General features: G+C 47.2%; 2 protein-coding genes across 2 annotated transcripts in view; both read right to left on the bottom strand.

Annotated features, from left to right (window-relative positions):
• gnptab (N-acetylglucosamine-1-phosphate transferase subunits alpha and beta) overlaps nucleotides 1–10,103 on the bottom strand; it is a 23,325-nt gene extending 13,222 nt beyond the window's left edge. Inside the window, exons 1-10 of the mRNA XM_084483326.1 lie at nucleotides 9,839–10,103; nucleotides 9,630–9,715; nucleotides 9,369–9,488; nucleotides 9,145–9,195; nucleotides 8,557–8,762; nucleotides 8,219–8,283; nucleotides 7,682–7,816; nucleotides 1,887–2,048; nucleotides 1,122–1,301; nucleotides 511–630 (exon numbers count right to left, since the gene is read on the bottom strand). Coding sequence (XP_084339452.1) covers nucleotides 511–630; nucleotides 1,122–1,301; nucleotides 1,887–2,048; nucleotides 7,682–7,816; nucleotides 8,219–8,283; nucleotides 8,557–8,762; nucleotides 9,145–9,195; nucleotides 9,369–9,488; nucleotides 9,630–9,715; nucleotides 9,839–9,970 — 1,257 coding nt within the window. The 5' untranslated portion in view covers nucleotides 9,971–10,103. The remainder of the gene's footprint in view (nucleotides 1–510; nucleotides 631–1,121; nucleotides 1,302–1,886; nucleotides 2,049–7,681; nucleotides 7,817–8,218; nucleotides 8,284–8,556; nucleotides 8,763–9,144; nucleotides 9,196–9,368; nucleotides 9,489–9,629; nucleotides 9,716–9,838) is intronic.
• Nucleotides 10,104–10,752: 649 nt separating this feature from the next.
• The window catches only part of LOC311362861 (host cell factor 2-like), a gene marked incomplete at its 5' end in the record, with an annotated part of 9,755 nt that continues 430 nt past the window's right edge, over nucleotides 10,753–20,077 (bottom strand). Inside the window, 16 exons of the mRNA XM_084482748.1 lie at nucleotides 10,753–11,541; nucleotides 11,784–11,856; nucleotides 12,203–12,503; nucleotides 12,936–13,121; nucleotides 13,935–14,078; nucleotides 15,157–15,215; nucleotides 15,441–15,503; nucleotides 15,913–16,030; nucleotides 16,189–16,250; nucleotides 16,613–16,828; nucleotides 17,286–17,525; nucleotides 17,849–17,946; nucleotides 18,079–18,163; nucleotides 18,296–18,498; nucleotides 19,657–19,817; nucleotides 19,925–20,073. Coding sequence (XP_084338874.1) covers nucleotides 11,532–11,541; nucleotides 11,784–11,856; nucleotides 12,203–12,503; nucleotides 12,936–13,121; nucleotides 13,935–14,078; nucleotides 15,157–15,215; nucleotides 15,441–15,503; nucleotides 15,913–16,030; nucleotides 16,189–16,250; nucleotides 16,613–16,828; nucleotides 17,286–17,525; nucleotides 17,849–17,946; nucleotides 18,079–18,163; nucleotides 18,296–18,498; nucleotides 19,657–19,817; nucleotides 19,925–20,073 — 2,168 coding nt within the window. The 3' untranslated portion in view covers nucleotides 10,753–11,531. The remainder of the gene's footprint in view (nucleotides 11,542–11,783; nucleotides 11,857–12,202; nucleotides 12,504–12,935; nucleotides 13,122–13,934; nucleotides 14,079–15,156; nucleotides 15,216–15,440; nucleotides 15,504–15,912; nucleotides 16,031–16,188; nucleotides 16,251–16,612; nucleotides 16,829–17,285; nucleotides 17,526–17,848; nucleotides 17,947–18,078; nucleotides 18,164–18,295; nucleotides 18,499–19,656; nucleotides 19,818–19,924; nucleotides 20,074–20,077) is intronic.

Genomic DNA, 20,077 nt, shown 5'->3' with positions numbered 1-20,077 from the left:
TGTTTTTCTAGTACAAGGGAGAACGGCTCCATGTGTGTGGGTGTAACATAAATCTGCAACATGAACTCTGTTTCCGCTGACGAAATGTCCGAAAAGTTGCCCAATTGACCTCAATGGTCAAAAAAAAAAAAAAAAGTTCTTTCTAGCGGAGCGTGATGCTTGTTCCCCTTTAAGGCAGGGGTTCATTTACATCTCAGATAACAGCCGATAGGGTCTCAGTGAATTACAGCGTCGCTTTAATGGAAAGGAGGGAGGGAGAAGGAAAGGAGGGAGGGAGGGAGGGAGAGGAGGATGAAGAGGGGGAGGAAGGGGAGGAGTGTGACGATGAGGAAGAGCAGGGAGGCAGGCACCTTCGGTCCTGAGGAAGAGGAGAAGGAGAAGGAAGATGAGGAAGGAAGAGGATTAGGACGATGAAGACGACGATGAGGAGGAGGAGGAGGAGGAGGAGGGTGGGAGGCACCTTCTGTCCTTTGGAGTGGCTGTAGAAGTCGTCGGGCCACACGTCCTTGCCAAACATGACGTCGTCGTTGAGGTAGATGAACTTCTGGAGAGGCCGGGGATGCGGTGGATATGGGTCTCGATGGCCGGGGAGCTGAAGGTGGGCAGGTGGCTCTGGTTCTGGAAGATGTCCTGGGGACGCAAAACATTTGCAATGCAATGTTTTAGAATTCTTTTTTTTAATATTATTCAAATCTGCACATTGTTACTAAAAATGTGTTTCCAGAACATACATTTGTTGAGACATCAGACAAAATTTGATGATTTAACATCCAATAAGACCAAATTGAACTTTTATTGCATTGACGTGTATTTTCTTAGTAAAAGGACATTTAAAAATGAAAGATATTTGAATATTTGAAAAATATTGTTTATTATTGTTTAATATGTTACATTTCTTTAACCATCATAATTTAAAACACATATATTTAAGATTTAAGATTTAATTATTTTCCCTTGTCCTACACTGAAATATTTGTAAGTTTCACGTTATTTATTATTATTTATCAAATGACTTTTCTTTCGACACGCATACCGTGAAGATTTGATGGAATGAAAAGATTAAAACAAATGAAATGCACATGAAACATCTGTAGCGTCTAATGCCACACGGCAGCCTGTACCTGGTGGGCCACCACCGTGATCCTGGAGTTGTCCAGGTTCAGCCACGAGGGGATCTGCCCATTGGTCACCACGAAGATGTGTCGCACCCAGGGGGCGTGTCTCTCCACCGAGCGCAGCGAATAGCGGAGCTCCTCGTTGTCCTCAAACCGGCTCGCCGACACGTCCTCGTCCCGTTTGGACTGGAGCCACGAATGGGGGGGAGGGAAGGGAGGAAATGGTTGAGGGGGTGAATTTAATCCGTCAGTGTCTCATGACTCTTGGATCTGGTCCGCTTCAAATTGTTGACTGAAATCAATCTGCAGGGACTGTTTGCCACAAACTGGATATCACCACTGATTAGAGAAATAGAGGTCAACACCACTCTGTTATGTTATAGTGTGTATATATTCAGCCCCAATTTGTGTATAAATATTTGATCCAATCTGTAGAAGTTGAGGGATGAAAGGACTGTTTTGCCACAAACTGGATTCCACCAGTGATGGTGAAATTAGGGGAAATTTAGGTCGACACACTTTTTGAAACTGTCATCAAGTTGCTCTTCAAAGTTTCCATACGGAGAAACCCTTGACAACACAAACACACCAATCCAAAACACACGCACAGCACGGCCGCCGCACAAAGAACAACCCCAAAAAGTAGTTTGTTTTCACATACCTATCCGTCCATCCGTGTAATATACGCACGCGCTCATGCGTGAAACGCGCGTGTTGTGTTTCAACGGACAATAGAGTCGCGTTGGACTTGAAGAAAGGAGGGGGGCCCACCTGGGAGATGGCGGTGAGGTCCCAGAACAGGTAGGCGGGGACGATGGTGAGCTCCTTGCCCTCCAGGGTCAGGTTCTTGCGGGCCTGCTGGCTCAGGTCACTGAAGTCCTGCGGGCCGTTGAGGTGGAGCAGGGCGATGCTGGCCTCTGAGTACAGCTCGAACTGGAGGGGACGACACACACACACACACACACACACACACACACACACACACACACACACACACACACACACACACACACACACACACACACACACACACACACACACACACACACACACACACACACACACACACACGCGTTAACTGTGTTAGCACACCATTTTGTTCTTTTGTTTCTACACAGCACGCTTTTGAGAAAAAAAAAAAGATATTCCTGCAATGAATGAAGATACGCCAATGTAACACGGTTGAAGATGTCAGTAAACTAGGTAAGACCGCAATAGTTAGAAGTAGGATTTATGCATGAAGATTGAACACAGTTATAAACAGAGAAGAAGAAGAAGAAGAAGAAGAAGAAGAAGAAGAAGAAAACACATGAACATTACACAACTAAAATTGTGTACCCTCTTCCCTTGTAAAAAATATAGGCAGGTTAATCTATTGTAATAACTAGAAGAAATGAAACATTGTTTTCATCTCTTCTTGCTCAATACCAACTATTATGCTTCCACATTTGGTCATTAGAAACTGAAACATGAAACATGTGATATGGGTTTTGTGGGCAAACCCGGTCTGGCGGAACGCAGAGCCCAGTGAAGCACGGGACTCTGGGCACAGACACAGGCTCCACGCCAGGGAGCCAGACAAACAAAAGAACTTGACCTTGACTGGGGTTCAATGTCGGCCTGGCTGACCCCTGGCCCCTGGGTCAAGTTGGTTGGTTGAAGAACGGGGGGGGGGGGAGTTAGCGCCCAGCCGTCTCAAGGCCTCAACACCCTGAGACCCAGCAGGGCAAAGACGAGGACAACAAACCCTGCTGTGTCTGTGTGTGTGTGTGTGTGTGTGTGTGTGTGTGTGTGTGTGTGTGTGTGTGTGTGTGTGTGTGTGTGTGTGTGTGTGTGTGTGTGTGTGTGGTGTTTTGACACTTGACCCACACACCTTGTCCTGTTTGATGTGGGGATTAGTGCTTGTTGCATAAACACAGCAGGAACACGGATGACATAACCCGGTTTTATTACCACTCTGTTTATAGGTACAGTATATGAACACACACACACACACACACACACACACACACACACACACACACACACACACACACACACACACACACACACACACACACACACACACACACACACACACACACACACACACACAGTGGAAAATACAGTGGGGGCATCCTCGTCTGCGAGCCAGCGGCCCCGTCAAAGTGGAAATCTCGACACCAGAATGCCGGCCGGCGTTGCCAGACCCCCGATCCTGGTCCAACACATGAATCCCCTCACGGAACCAACCGCGCCCTGTGTGTCCTCTGACCCAAACCCCAACACCAGCCACAGCCCAGCCGTGCGGTACGGTTAGCTCCACAGCAGCAATGGTAAAAAATGCAGACTACAGTGAAATAAGAGCCAAAACTGAAACTGTGCAGCATTAAATCCAGATTGAGTGTGTATGGGGTCCTCCTCTGTCCTGGTCAATAGAGCAGGGTTTGAGCAAACAGGAGCTAACGCGGCTCATTCAGATGTACGAGTCCTATGACATGCACAGGAAATAGATACAGTGGGGGGGGGGGGGGGGGGGGGGCTTATTTCCCATGGGGGGGGGGGGGGGGGGGGGGAGGTCGAGGTGGCTGCAGAAGAAACCAATTAGCAGCAGCGGCGGTGGTGGCGCCGTCAGAATACACACAAACACCCGAGATATATAGATGATAGGGGTGGGGGCCCGTCTCTCATCACCGTTGCGCTCCGTCTAACGCCTGCTATAAATTCTCCCTCTGTCGCTCTCCCTCTCTGTCGGAGAATCCGCCTGGCAACGGGAGGAAGAAACCTTGACATTAGCTCAGAGCCCACTTATATATGATCAGAAGCCAGATCAACAGGTACGCGTGAGCAGAGGAACGCTGACAACGGCTTAGGAATACTAAACTGCTCCCATCGCCCCTCTGGTGTTTGGTTTACCGAATCCAAGATCAGGCTCAAACAAGACCCGGTAAAAAATGTAAACACTTTCACACATTTAAGGGGAGAACCACACACACACACACACACACACACTGCAAGAACACACACACACACACACACACACACACACACACACAGTGGAAAATACAGTGGGGGCATCCTCGTCTGCGAGCCAGCGGCCCCGTCAAAGTGGAAATCTCGACACCAGAATGCCGGCCGGCGTTGCCAGACCCCCGATCCTGGTCCAACACATGAATCCCCTCACGGAACCAACCGCGCCCTGTGTGTCCTCTGACCCAAACCCCAACACCAGCCACAGCCCAGCCGTGCGGTACGGTTAGCTCCACAGCAGCAATGGTAAAAAATGCAGACTACAGTGAAATAAGAGCCAAAACTGAAACTGTGCAGCATTAAATCCAGATTGAGTGTGTATGGGGTCCTCCTCTGTCCTGGTCAATAGAGCAGGGTTTGAGCAAACAGGAGCTAACGCGGCTCATTCAGATGGACGAGTCCTATGACATGCACAGGAAATAGATACAGTGGGGAGGGGGGGGGGCTTATTTCCCATGGGGGGGGGGGGAGGTCGAGGTGGCTGCAGAAGAAACCAATTAGCAGCAGCAGCGGTGGTGGCGCCGTCAGAATACACACAAACACCCCGAGATATATAGATGATAGGGGTGGGGGCCCGTCTCTCATCACCGTTGCGCTCCGTCTAACGCCTGCTATAAATTCTCCCTCTGTCGCTCTCCCTCTCTGTCGGAGAATCCGCCCGGCAACGGGAGGAAGAAACCTTGACATTAGCTCAGAGCCCACTTATATATGATCAGAAGACAGATCAACAGGTACGCGTGAGCAGAGGAACGCTGACAACGGCTTAGGAATACTAAACTGCTCCCATCGCCCCTCTGGTGTTTGGTTTACCGAATCCAAGATCAGGCTCAAACAAGACCCGGGAAAAAATGTAAACACTTTCACACATTTAAGGGGAGAACCACACACACACACACACACACACACACACACACACACACACACACACACACACACACACACACACACACACACACACACACACACACACACACACACACACACACACACACACACACACACAAAAACATGTCTACTTGATCCTGTGTGTTCTTTTCTCTGCAGCTCCTATTCCTCCCTCACTGTAAATCTGGCCTCTACAATAACTTGTCAGTGCAGTCATCCCATCAGCTGTTATCACCTCTAAGACTGTGTGTGTGTGTGTGTGTCTCTCTCTTTGTGCGTCTCTTTGTGTTTGTGTGTCTCTGTTGTGTGTGTCTCTGTCTGTCTGCCTGCCTGCCTGCCTGCCTGCGTATTCTGCCATATATATGTGCGTCTGTGTGTGCGTCTGTGTGTGTCTGTGTGTGTGTGTGTGTCTGTGTGTGCGTCTGTGTGCGTGTGTGTGTGTGTGTGTCTCGCTGCGAGGAGGTCAGTGAAGTCCTGGTGACCTTTCGTATGCAGTCGAGCGCTGGCGCCTCTCCTACAGCTGTCCTAGCGTTAGCCGCTAAAGTGCCGCGGGGCTCAGCTAGCGGGCAGGTTAAGGCGAGTCTCGTTACGGGTCACGGGTGACAGCGAGCGCCACATGGCCACATGACCGCCGGGGCAGACGCCGCAGATACGCTACAGATGAGCAAGGCACCGCCACGCGTCTCAACACTGCTGCGCTCACACGCACACACACACACACACACACACAGTTTTACTGAGGTAAAAAAAAATAGCATGAATACTTCGATGATCAGATTGAAGGCCTAAAATATGTCTTCTTACTGATGTTTTTGGATTATTTGCGGATATATCCTGGATTCTGCCATCCGGTGCCGTCCTGCTCCTTAGAGCAGAGAGCGTGCACGGTTTAAAGTTGGAGACATTCGGAGAAGCACATGCACACACACAAAAATAAAGCTGATTTGAGTTTTTCATGTAGAAGATTGATTTACCTTATTTCTTTACAGATTATTTGATAAACTTTCCTCTGTCATTCATTTAGGATCAGCAATACAAATACGACGCTAACACTTGCATCAAATGAAAAACGAATCCATTCAACATGCAACAAATCATTTGTTGTAAGTATTTGTCAGCTGTGTCGTCTTTTTGTGTTACTAATTATGGAGCACTGCCATTGCTTGACCAACCATCACGAGGACCAGTTCATTCACAGCCAGTACTCAGTCCTTACTGGGCCTGGCCAGTGGTGCGATTGGACCCACACAAGACAAGCGGCAGACCAATTTGTTCTCTTTGCTCACAGGTTCCATCCCGTTACTGGTATTCCCCCCCACCCCCCCCGCTCAGAATACCTTGGGAGGGGCCGAGTTCTGACGAGAAAAAATTGTTAGCGCTACGCGTGCCGGCTGCCTCTATGCTAAATGAGGGCCTCTTTATCCTCGTCCACGGCTAACCGTTTTAAAATAGAAAAACACCATATTTAGGGGGAGGGCTTGTGTGTCTGCCCTGCAAGAATGGTCCGACAATCAAGATAAGCCTGTATTCAGATTACAGTTGTACCATGTGTAAAATTACCAAACACTTATTTTGCCCACAGCTGTAAATCAAAGAGAATCTCGACACAGGAGGAGGGCATCACAGGGCAGTCACAGCTCGACATCTTGCGGCGAGTTATTGTTTGCTGTTCCACAAATATCGCTTGATTACAGTTTTTGCACTGCCATCATCATCATTGATAATATAAATACATAATAAATGCTGCATAGACTTGATGATGAAATGAATATGATCCTTTGTGAATAATAACCCTATTGTTCCCCGTTCTAGCAAGTCAGACAACTACACAACGATGCCCTCTTGTGTTTGAAAGCAACATTTGTTTAAACTGAACAAAGTGACCGATGTAATAAAATAACAGAAAACCGTTGATTGCCGATTTGCCTATACAGTATATATAAATAGACATTTGTTCTAAACAAATGCAAATTTGTCTATAAAAAAAGGTTATAACTTATAACAAATCTGCTAGCATGATAAAATGGCCATGCAAGTACATTGAGAAAAAATAAAATTTTATTTAAAAAAAGGGTTAGTGTGCCAATGCCAAGTGGTGAGAAAACACTAATATCAACTAGCTGCAGGGAGATCCAGGCATTTAGGTTACACCCTGAGCATATTTGCAGGGTAAATAAATGAGCTAACTGACTTCTAATGTCTGCTCTGGGCAAACATCCACCAGCATTGGTTGCCAGCATCAAAACAAAAAAGAAAACCTCTAACAACACGTGTGTAACATTATGTAATAATATATTATTACATAATGTAATAATATAATATTACACAATGGAATATGTAACACAACGTTACGACAGCATGCAACTACACAATGTGTTGCTGTGGAAATCTATTCTGCACCTGATCCTAACCTTAACCACTAACCCTAACCCCCTGTGAACTGAAACGATAGAGTCATTCAGTACATATCACGTACATACTGTTATACGTGTCAGTGTAAATACACGACGAGTACTGTGTCTCAGTAACATTCTATTTGATTCTCCCTGTTCAACTGCGTGAGAAACCACGTAACAGGCCACTGATGTCAAATGTAGCCAACGAAAGCACACAACACCCAAGTATGAAATCCAAGGCGTGCCACAAAAGGCAAAGTTTAGTGGCCGGCTCACTTCTTTGATTTTGCTGGTGATGACGGAGGGCAGCTTGGCCCGGAGCTGTTCCGTCTCCTTGAAGGTGGAGGGGAAGCCGCTGAGGTAGGCCAGGCTCTGCATGCTGACCAGCCCCGGGGCCTCGCGGTCCGCCGTCTGTCAGGGGAACAAAAGACTCATCAACACCGGGGGCGGGGGGGGCGGGGGAGTGGAGAAACACAATCACCTCGTCACTCAGGAAACAGACGTTAGTCACTGGTGGACGTGGGGTCAACGTGGTGAACTGTTTGGATTGACTTTTGTTACTCGTCAGAAGCAGCAGTACTTGTTTGTCAAGTAGTGTTACTCAGGAATATAGATTAAATATATATAAAATAAATGGGATTACTTGTTTATTATATTGAATAACAATTTAGAAGGTCATATTTATTCACTTTTTGCTGCGAGACATCACTTCTAACCACTAAGCCATAGACACAGGGAAAACTAAGGAAGAAAGATTGAATCTCATCTAATCTATTGGAAACTTATCAGAATAGAAGAGAAAAGGAAACTCACGAGGTAACATCTGGATATGGAGTGCTTCAGGTCTTCGCCAGATGTGTCTTTATAGGCTTTATCCGCTTTGGGAGAGAACAGAGTTAGGATTGGTTATCATCAGTTATCTCTAAGAGTCACTGCACAGAGGGACTATGACAGACACAGTCAGGGACGTACGTGTGCAAGCCCTGGCACGCTGCCTTTGCCACAAACTGACATGGTCAGTTGTGTAACCCTGATGCCTGTAACAATTTCCAGGCAATTTAAGAGTTTGCCTTCCCATGAGTATCGTGTGTGTTGCGTTTTATTGAACTGCAAACGTCAACACACTGAAAACTGTTTTTTAGGGAGCTCACCTTCAGCCTGGGAATGGAAGATGAGCACGGAGACCGTGGTGGACGGCGGGAAGGGCTGGGTGACCAGCATGAGCTCCTTGGCCGTGGAGAAGGAAGGCGACAGGAGCGATGGCAGGTCCTTCACCGTGACGTTGGCGGGGAGGGCCGGGTCGAGGGCCAGCATGGGCGCTACGATGCAGTGTGTGAGCAGGCATTCTTGTTTGGCACTGAAAACCCAACCATGCACATTGTTTTTTAATATGCATTCAAACCGCGGAGCAAACGATAACTTCCTCTGTTCAGTGGTGAGTGGTGTCGTAGGTGAGACACTTGTTCAGGCAGAAATTAGTCAACACACTTCCTTTGTGTCTCTCACCTTACTCGTTTTGACATGCAGGGTTTTGACAAAAGCTGCAGCCCTAATTGTGAAATACATTTTCTACAAACCTTGTTCTTCTTAAGAAATATGATGGTACCAGTAAACGTGACAGACATGGTTCATAATCTGCTTCTTGTGTTAGTGGTGGAGCTAAGAATTAGTCACAGGTGGTTTAGTGCTAAGGTGCTAAATGGTTGTGATGATTTTTAATCAAATTCCAGCAGTCTCACCGGTTATTTGGCACCTCCGTTGTAACACTTGCATTTTTCCCTAAACGTTCCCTGTTGGGGACGAGGCAGGTGATGTAACATGATCCATTCATAAAACAACGTCACTTATCACAGGATTCATATGCACATGGGAGAACCAGTGAACCAATAATAAGGTATTTTGATTAATAACAGTTTAACCTTTTTCCAAGAAAATATAAATTATTAATAATAATGCAAGCTACCTGATAGCTCGCTGCTCCTTCTCCAACTGTTCTCTGACTGTTTTCAGCTGCTTCAGCAGTGCTATATCAGTGCCATTCACCCACGTGTAAACCACATCGATTGGCATAGGTAAGCATAACCTACAGTCGTTCAAAACAGAATTACAGTGTCATGGGATCCAGTCCACAGAAAAACCACCAGTTGGTTGCAAGGATACACAATTCACTTCCCTATGTCGTTATTCCCAAAAACTATTTCCATAGTCAGATCGCGTCTCTTACCTGCTTTGGTAAGATTTCCCTCCAATGTTATCTCGATAGGAGTCAAACAACACATGGTATTGATCCCGACTCCATTCCACCAACACCTGTGTGTGTGTGTGCAGAAGGGCGACATCAGTCAACTCCACGCCAATAGATCTAACAACACATGTGACACACACAACTCTCCATATTAGTCGTGATGCATATAATGTCTTAAAGCGTTTTACCTCTCCAAACTGGAAGGCGGAAACTATCATGAGAACAAGCCCACCGAAGCAGATGTACAGTCCATAGCGGTGGGACAGACATGTGTACGTCTGTCTCTGCAGGAGCTTGAGCACGGAGTTGATGATTACCATGGCTCTCGTTTGAAAAACATAGCAATGAATGCACTCATTCGACTACGACGATTAAATGCACTCTTGGGAGTAAACATCAGAAGTCCCTGTGCTTGTCGCTTGTCACTTGACAGTCAGACAAAGTGTCAGACCAGTCAAGACCCATGACAACACATACTTCCCCAACGTCGATGACGCGCCGTCTCGACACCTTTCTGGCGGCTGCTCCATCGCCCCCTAGTGGCGGGGAGGGGAACTGTCAATCAACGCACCGAGGTCTGCAGAACTCCAGGTATATTAAAGGTTGAAACTATTGAAGCGACATTTGTATTTATATAAGGTACAACCAGCTTGCATTTACTAGCTTACTTGCTAGCTTAAGACCAAACCGTAGGACAAGTGCAGTGAGAGCTCTACCTTGACACCGGTTCGAAACCCACCTGTGACACTACGTTCATAGATTTTATGTAAACATTAAAAAGGGCCGCTATTGTATCACCAGGTGTGAGTGTTATTAGTAATAACAAGCCAGAAATTCAGGTTTTTCCTATGCCTTCGTGACATCACAACTTGGTGTATCCACCAATATGTACGCTGCATAGATCAGTCTCCTAGCCTACCCAGTGGACAGTGGCAAATGTTGCTTATCTATACATCAAACATCTAGGAGGAAAGTCCCACTTGGGATATCACTATGGCAAAGGACGTGTCCACATTTTAACTACAATACAACTTCATTATAGTAGCATAGAATGAGAGCGCACACAAATCACTGTTAGGAATATTGACGTACATTTATTCCCTTTATAAATCACATCAAAAAAAACTTAACGGATACATGCACCAATCTTCCTTTCTTGTCTCTCTGAACAAATAAAAAGCACAGTTAACCACTGGTATAAACAAGGTTCATTAAGTTCATTAAACAGCGCATAAAATAACAATGTTTAAAACAACAGCCCGTTCACCAGATTACCTAAAAAGAAATTTACAAGATAACTGAACGGAATAATACTGGACTTCAATCCCTCCTCAAATTAACTTGAAAGCGTTTCGTGATGCTTTGATATTGAGGCTAAGGGTAGGGCTCATACAGTGGTATTATTGAGGACATTTTATACTTTGAACTTTAAGGAAGAGGAACATCACGAGTTGTCCATTACTGGATATAGGAAATAATTGGCTTTTCTGAAGCTAGTGGATAGGAATGTAAAAAAAAAACTTTTCTTGTTGTATATTGGTCCTTAAAACCAACTAAGATCGGGACACAATATTTCACATACATGTAAAATACCCACAGCATCATAAGATAGACAGACACACACACACACACACACACAAACACACACAGTGCATTTACTAAAATAGCCCATTCTGCAAAACTTTTACAAAATATTGTATGTGTATATACAGTTTATCGAGTCACAACAAAAATAAATAGATTTTTCTTATGAATAAAAAAAAAGAAATTATCCAGAACATTTCATACAGTTCCAACTATTTTGAACAGAAGACTTGGCAAGGTATTCGCTAGACTAGGGCAGGGTATCAATTCCGGTCCGGTTTCCCCACACATACACCTTCAACTAGAGCTGAGAGAATGAAAGAGAGAATGAAAGAGAGAATGAATGAAAGAAAGAAAGAAAGAGAGAAGGCAGACATCCTATTATTACAAGACATGCATGTATATTGAGGTTGAATGTGTACACACACACACACACACACACACACACACACACACACACACACACACACACACACACACACACACACACACACACACACACACACACACACACACACACACACACACACACACACACACACACACTACCTGTCGGCACCATCCTTATGGGACTCTGCAGGGGCATCCTGGCGTGCGGAAGAGGCCCTGGGTTTCCCAGTATCTGAGGAGGAGAGAGCCCGATGGTTAGAGAAGGAGTGAACACCTTTCTGCAGTTAGGGCCAAACCACTGTTAGTACATTAAAAAAAAAAAGATATAAACTATTTGCAGGTGAATGTCTGGATTGTCCAAAGGAGCATATTTTTTTCCTGAATTGCCAGTCGCATCATGATGTACATTTGGAGATGGAAGCTCTATATATATATAGTATACGGACCCCTTGTGCACCAACAACGTGACTGGGGAGTACAAACGCAGGCAGCTCCATAAATCAGCTGTGATTGGCTTTATCTGTAAATCCAGCTGACGCCACTGGCCACTGGGGGGGGGGGCCCTCCGGGTCCCGTACCTTGTATCCAGCGGATCTGCGTGGCGGGCCCGTAGCCCTGCTCGTTCTTGGCGGCGATGCGGAACACCATGGCGGGCCGGTTGTTGGCGGCGCTGTCGATGTGGGCGTTGTCCAGGTGGGCGGCGCCCACCGTGCAGGAGGTCTTGGTGCCGCGGTACACCCGGATGAAGTTCATCTGGCCCGGCCGCTCCGAGCTGCCCGAGCAGCGCCCCTTCCTCACCGCCAGGTACATGGAGTACTCGGTGATGCGGCCCGACGGCGACGGGGGCGCCTCCCAGGTGATGTGCACCGAGTCGCTGGCCTGGGTGGGGGGGGGGGGGGGGGGGGGAGAGGGAGGGAGGACGAGTTGACGAGGGGCGACGCGGGAGGGGAGCGCGTCATCACAAGGGGAGCGGCGATACGACGAGTAGGGCTTCATGTGCACCGTTGTGAAAAACAAATTGTGGTCTGCACCATCGACTGTATTCCCACAGGAAATTAAGAGGAAAGTTGGACCATTGACATCATTGTCGTGTATTTGCCCTCTCCGTTGGTCCGATTTTGGAAAAGCGACGTCAATGATCGAACTTCTCCACAGATTTTCAGTTGAAATCGTTGATGTTGATGTTGCAGATTTTTTTTTTTTACAACACGCGTATGAACCAGTAGTCGCTTAAATCAGAAAAATAACCAAAGTCTTCAACCGAGGCATGTCGCTCTTGAGGGGGGGGGGGGGGGGGGGGGGGGGCTGTACCTTGGTGATCTTGACAGCAGAGGGCGCTCCAGGGAAGCCAGGCAGGCAGGTCCTGAACTCCCCCACGGGGCTGAAGTCCCCCTGGCCCACGGTGTTGACGCCCGCCACCCTGAGCCGGTAGCTGTGTCCCGGGGCCAGCTCCTGCTGCTGCCGGCCCTCGTAGTCCTGGGGCCCCGGGAGCTTCCTCTGGGGGGGGAAGAGGAGGAGGAGAGAGGAGGCGACAGTGAGAGCTGTGACTCAACAACTTCTAGCCTGGTCGATTCATCCAACTCATTATTTTTTTCGGATGAATTGATGAATCATTTAGTCATGAATGTCACCAGTAGAAGTAAGCTTGCCAAGAAAAACTAATTTGTAGTGAAGCATTTCTGAAGCAGAAGTTAATTCAAATGTGGCATTTGTAGTTGGTACTAAAGCATGTGATGGATTATCAACATACGGTTTGATTCATTTTGAGTAAATCAATCAATCAGTTGACATCAAGTCATAAGCCGTTTCTCAATTCGCGTTCTCGTGTGTTCTCGTGTACTTGCGTTCTCGATAAACGTCATCAGTGGTAGCCCCAAGCACTGTTCCAATTCCAAGTACGCGAGTACTGTCGTAAAACCCGGAAGTGTTCTCGATGCGTTCTCGATGAGGCCGTTCTACCGAGGATGCATCGGAGGTGACTCGTGTGGACTTGGGACCGTTAAATATCCCAGAATGCCTCATCGCTGATCGTCCGCTGCTGTTCCAATTGCAGGTGCGTACTCGCGTTCTCGGAAGTCTGTACTTGAAAGTCCGGACTTGCCAAGTACGTACTTCCAAGTCCGCGAGTACGTAGTCCGCGTACTTGGTATTGAGAAACGGCTATAGTTGCAGCCTTAGAGACTGAACATTGCAGAAGGCCTTCATCAGAACTGTACTCTTTCTACTCCGTGGTTTTAGAGCTCCTGTCTGGACTAAAGAACGACTGACCACCATATAGAAACCCTTCCGGAAAGGACCTCGGAAACGTACCTCCGTGGTGTGGTGAGGGCGGCTGGAGGTTGCCATGGTTCCCTGGTCATCGTCAGGCGGGAGGTAGTAGTGCGTGACCTCAGAGAAGAGCGCCTTGAAGAACCCGACGTCAAACCACACGTCGTCCTCGCTCCGGACCTGAACCTGCGATGCAGTGACGTCATTGGTTCACACTCACTGTGTTAAATCTAATTTAAACGGTGACTAGTGGGCTAGACTATTTACCTAAATGTACATTTGAGTTCATTTTCAAAAACTGGAAAAAATGGATAGTAGTGTTGTGGAAAAGACAACACTTAAACTCTAACAAGAAAATAGATCAGATGACCACTGAATAAAGTTTAAGACTTTTATTCAGAACTTTAAGAAAGTAATTTAAAGAAAACACGCTTTTCGGCAAACAGCTTTTTATGATCTCGCTCTCGAATTCCTCCCATAAGCTCCAAGCCAGGATTGTTATCAAACAACGCCCATACATGGCTTCAACATCAAACCCCCTCCATCGTTTCCACTACTGTTGGGACTTGTGCCATGTGGCATCATCCAACTTGTCGATGTTCTTGTCTCAACATTTCCTAACTGTGTATCAGACACTGTCTGGCATGAGTCATTCAGAGATTGCGTTATTAAAGCCCTGACTCTATAGCCTCTCCACGCCAGGGGCGTCATCTGTCCCTGAACAAATGGCGTATTTGCTTTGTCCATCTGAATAAACGTATAAACCAGGTGATACTGCACTGTGTCACATTGGTTCCTGGGCATGCTTTTGCCCACAGAAACGATCCAGAACCAGATAAGTCAGTCACACCAGAGAAACAGAGAAAGAGCAGAAAATAGTTATGTTCAGGGTCTTCAAGCACAACATGGTTTGTCACATGTTGGTGGCAAACCTTTCACCCAGTTTCCCTCATCCTCTAACCTCACCGATCTTATCCTTTCCCCCTTGGTGGATACCCATGTCCGTTTCCAACTACATTCTCTAACCATTAGGTAAACCATTGGGTCTTCTGTTAAGGTATCAACCTTACACAAGAATTAGATTGGACAAAGCATATAAGTACATGCATGTGGCAGAGAACATCGGATGATATTTTAAGAAACGAGTTTCTTGAAAAGATCACCAATGACTCTGTATCCACGCTTATCTCATTCCTATAGCATATAAGCCAAGATAATATCATCATCCTTCTAAGGGTACAGTTAAATCCTCCCGGTGTCTGACCTGCTGTGTAGGCGACTTCGGGTCCCTGGAGTGGTCCCCTGAAGACGGCACCGTTCCAACTGCAGAGGAGGAACAACAACAACAGCAATTAGAACAATTTTCTTGAGTGTGTGTGAGTAAGTGTGGAAGGAAGTGTGAGGAAGTGAGTAATCAGCCGTGGGTGAAAAGACACTTAACCCTCACCCTAGTATGACAGTGAGTGAGGTTTACAGTCAGAGCCGATTAGAAACCGACGGGACTGACGGATGGGGAAGACACCTGATGCCGTCCCTGTGGTTTATTACCTGGAGGAGGCCGAGCTGTGCTGCCGTCCGCCGCCGACTGTGTGGAGCCAGCCTGCCCAAGAGCTAAGATCAACACAAGGTCAAAAGGTCAAAAGGTCAGGGTATACGGTGCATTCTAGAATGATCTGTGAACAGGGGGGTCACACATTCAGACCTAAATTACACACAATTGTTGTTGTTTTTTTATGTTGTTTCATACATACATAATACATAATAATCACAGCTAAAATATTTGCAAGTATACAATGATGCCTGTTATTAGTTATACAATGTTTTTTTGTGAGGGGGATTCACTTAGGATTCACTTATTCATTCTTATTTTATGTATGTAATTGAAGTCATGTTCTGCTTTAAATAAATGTCATTATCGTTGTATCGATAACCCCTTTGGGTAATAGGCAGTGGCACTTTCTAATCATTTTCAATTCAAAGTAGAGCACACTCTAATCCTGTGTCTATGGACCAGACGTACAGTAGTGCCGTTTATCAGCCTCCTCCCGGGAGGCCCCCACCGAGCTCCGCCCCTCCTGAGGTGCTGAACAGCCATTGGACACTTCCATGGCAACGCCCTCATTCGCCGAAGCCACCCCCTAAAACAAACAAAGACAGCCAAAAAATTAAAAAAAACATTAGTCATTAGCTCACGGAAAACTTGGTTTTTACGGTCACTTAAAACTACACTGACGGACGACCTTATCTTAGTTCAATTAAAAAGGCGTTCGGATGAAAACATGACGACCTTCCTTACCTGAGCGCCGGCGGTGTCTTTGTCCGCCGCCACGTCAGCCAACGGGTCACAGGACCGGACACCTGGGGGAATGGAAAGCGTACCCACGGTACGCTGACGTGAACAACGGCGCTCACGAAAGCTGTTGACTGCATCAGTGTTTTCTGCTCTTTCTGCCCACTCATCATCCAACTCATCAGCCAAGACACGATCATCAAATACTCATTTCAAATAAAGAAAGAACATTAGCTCATATGAAAATGTAATATTAAAAGTAATGGTACGTTTGTGAAAATTTTAATGTGTATTCTAAACACAGAAATAAATTAAAAAAAATCCACTTAAAATAAGTAAACAAGTATTGACACTCAAAAAAACATTTCGGGAATTTTTTTAATTCTCCAAAGTAGTTTTTTTTTCCAACTCATGAATAAAGTGTTTCTACCCGATGACGAGCCTTCTGTCGTCCCCTGATGTCCGTCTGGGCCGGTAGAGGGCGCTGCCCCGCTCTGTGTGTCAGAACCGGACTGCGAGCCCTGCGTAGACACGGGCTGGATCTGTAGGATGTAGCACTCGGCTGCAGCCAGGGGGCGCCAAGTCACATGGATCATTTTCACGGTAGACTTGACGAGCAAGACCGCCTCTGGTACAGTGGGCCGATCTGGAAACACATTTGACGAGACGAAAAGAAAAAAGAAAAAAGTCAATAAATCCGGTTTCATTTACTGTCATGAGACACACAAAGAAAATGTATAAACATTTCTATAAGCATATAATATACAAAGTATTACATCCCGCAGCCATCTAGCCAGGGTTATTGGCCAATATTTATTGGACAGTGTTTCTTTACAGACCATGTTCTCAACGCCCTTTTTAGGAGTTGTTAAGTGAAGGCATTTATTGTAGCCATTCCACCTTGACAAAACATTTTTCTTTTATAGGCGTTCTCCCCTTAATCATTTGCAGGTGCAACACCCAACCCACATCAAATCAACTCAACATTTTTCATCGTTCCACCCCCCCAGGAAAAGCCCATAAAGACCATTCTTTGGGTATGGGGAGGGAAGGGAAGGCGTGTCTAACTCGGCGGCCTGGGCCCTGCCCCACCCGTCACTCACCGGTTTCCAGGTACCAGAGGTCTTTGCAGCACACCTGGTAGCTCCAGCTCTTGCGGTAGCCGTCCCGGCCGCTCCAGATGTACATCCTGGAGCCGATGGTGGTGGAGCAGTGGCCCGCCCGGGGCTTCGGCCCGCCGGGGTGCGACTCCTCCAGCTCCAGCTGGGGGGGGGCCTTGCTCGGGGCCTTGGGGTGGCCCTGGGCCGGCTCTTCTGGGCTCAGATCCTGCCAGCTCATTGTGTCTGGAACAGAGAGAGAGAGAGAAAGAGAGAGACTTGGATGGAGGAACTGCAAGCAGCGCAGCAAACAACTCAAATAAAAGGAGGGGGAACAGGCTGCAAGACGGAAAAGCTCCCTTCAGGATTTTTATAAAAAGGTGCCAGCTTGCAGGTGACCATTAGAGTGATTGGATGCTTGGCGTATGAATAATAGGGGGAGGTACATTGACCTTTTATAAACTAAAATGTGTGAATAAACATGTCAGTATTCTGAATTTATTAACAAAGCTGTAAAAACATAAAAGGTGTTTGTTACAACAACAAGCACGACCAGGGAGTTGACTCACCTAAATTAAGCACATGCAAAGAGTTTGTGCAAATCCACTCTGCTCCTTTCGTCTTCACCGGCTCAGAATAGGGAACCCAGCCTCCGAAGATAAACATCCTGCACACAGAGACACCGTCTCGGGGTTATAATACAGTAGGTGTGACACTGTATTATTAATGTGAAACAATTCTGCCATATACTGGAAAAAAAAAGACATTTCACGAGAGTCAAAAAGAAACAATCCCTTACTTGTTTCCAATAATATTGGCAGAGTGAAGGCTTCTGGGTAGCGGACGGGGCCCCTTGGTTAACGGCGAAGACCACACCATAGAGTCTGAGAGATAAACAAATGGGATGAGTTAAAATAAAAGTTGCAATACAAATGAGGCGTTCAAAACTCCATTCTCCCCCGTTGAGAACAACCCCAATTCAAAAACCAATCAGCGGATCACCAGAGAGGGCCTACCGAGGTCCAACTGCCAGAGGTCATCCAGTCGATTGCCTTGCATTCCTCCGAAGATGAAGAGCTTGGGGGAGCCCCGGCCGTCGTAGGCCACGGCGGTGTGGGACTCCCGGGCCATGGGCCTCCCTCCCTTGGTCTCGGGAATGCTCCAGCACCGGACCCCCGAGGACGGCTGCAGGTCAAGCTGGTAGAGGTCGTCCATGTACCTTGAGGGGACACCACAAACCATCGGGTCAGCCTGGCACACGTTGAGGAGGTCTTAAGGCTGCAGTAGGTACGACTTCAGAGTTGTCAAGAAGGGTGGTTTAGAGCAGGGGTGTCAAACTCAAAACTGTACAGCGGGCCAAGATGAAGTGTTGGACAAAGTCGCGGGCCAAAGTCGCGGTGAATTGACGGGGGGGGGGGGGGGGGGGCGGGAGGGTGCGGAGTTACGGGCTGACAGAGTTAACGCTGGAATGTGATATACCGGCGGGCCAATTGCATTACATTAATTGGGGACATTACATTATAACAGGGTCCGCGGGCGGAATTGTTGACGGGGGGGGGTGGGGTGGGGGGTACGGACTGCCAGAGTTGACGGGTTACCGCGCCGAGACGTGCCGAGACGCGTGTCAACGCGTTGACGCTGAAATACGATATGCCGGCGGGCCAGTTCTGATAGACATTAGATATTATCTGGCGGGCCGGATTAAATTACACTGCAGGCCGGATTAGGCCCGCGGGCCGTACGTTTGACACCCCTGGTTTAGAGTAAGACTCTTGAAGATAAACAACCCAAATAGACGGCCCCTCCCTCCCTCACTACGTCTCTCCACCGCTGAGAAGTGTTGCCTGCATCCACCTGTGGTGGATGCTATAATAAATGGCTGTGTGAGTGAACATGATCGACAAGGCAAGAGGGATTCCCTGAACCAATTCTGGGTTGAGGTACCGCTCACGGCTCACTGAAAAGAGCAGAGAGAAATGAGCCAAGAGCAGTCTAAATCGTCAACCAGAAGAGATGTTCTCTCAGAGTCTTCACTCACCAATGGCAGTTCGGTGGCTATGCCATTTCTAACAAATGACAGCTATTACATCTTACCTACAGCATCATTAACTAAGGATGGCATGGTAGCGCCAAATTCCACAGTATATTATAAATGCGCCGTTTTGGAAATCTGCCCCTTATGACATCATAAGGGGCAGAAAGTGGGCGTGTCCAGCCGACCCAGTGGACTGTAGCGAACGTTGCTCATCTATCCGTCACACATCTAGCTGGACACACACACACCTGTGATGTCTTAAGGGGCTGATTTCCAAAACGGCTTGTAACGGCTAATCACTCCACACCTGGTGGCATGTCATGGCACCTTTAATAGACATACCGTGGTATGTTTCCATTGGGTTCCTCGCTGTCGTTCACCAGTCCACCAAATAGATAGCAGCGGTTTCCAACCAGTGTGAAACTGTGCGCAATCCGGGCACAGGGAGGCAAGCCGTTTGCAGGAGGTCTGGGTCTGAGTTTCTTCCACAGCCAGCGACTGGCCTTGTGTGTACATAGTCAAAGATGGAAGACATTCAAAACACGTCTGTGGGAAAATTAAACAATAGGTGTGTGTGTGTGTGTGTAGGGGGGGGGAAGTGTGTCTTCACCTGTAATTCATAGAGGTTGTTGGTGTACTTGCCAAACTCCACCATACCACCAAACACCAGGATGCGTGTGCCCTCAACCACGAAGCCATGGGCAGCGCAGCCGGGCGGTATGTCCCCCCGCACCGCCGGTAGAAACCACTGTTTGGTCACTGG

The sequence above is a fragment of the Micromesistius poutassou genome (assembly GCF_964030765.1).
Source record: "Micromesistius poutassou genome assembly, chromosome: 18".
In the NCBI taxonomy this organism is placed as follows: Eukaryota; Metazoa; Chordata; class Actinopteri; order Gadiformes; family Gadidae; genus Micromesistius; species Micromesistius poutassou.
This window is presented reverse-complemented; position numbering and strand designations above follow the sequence as displayed.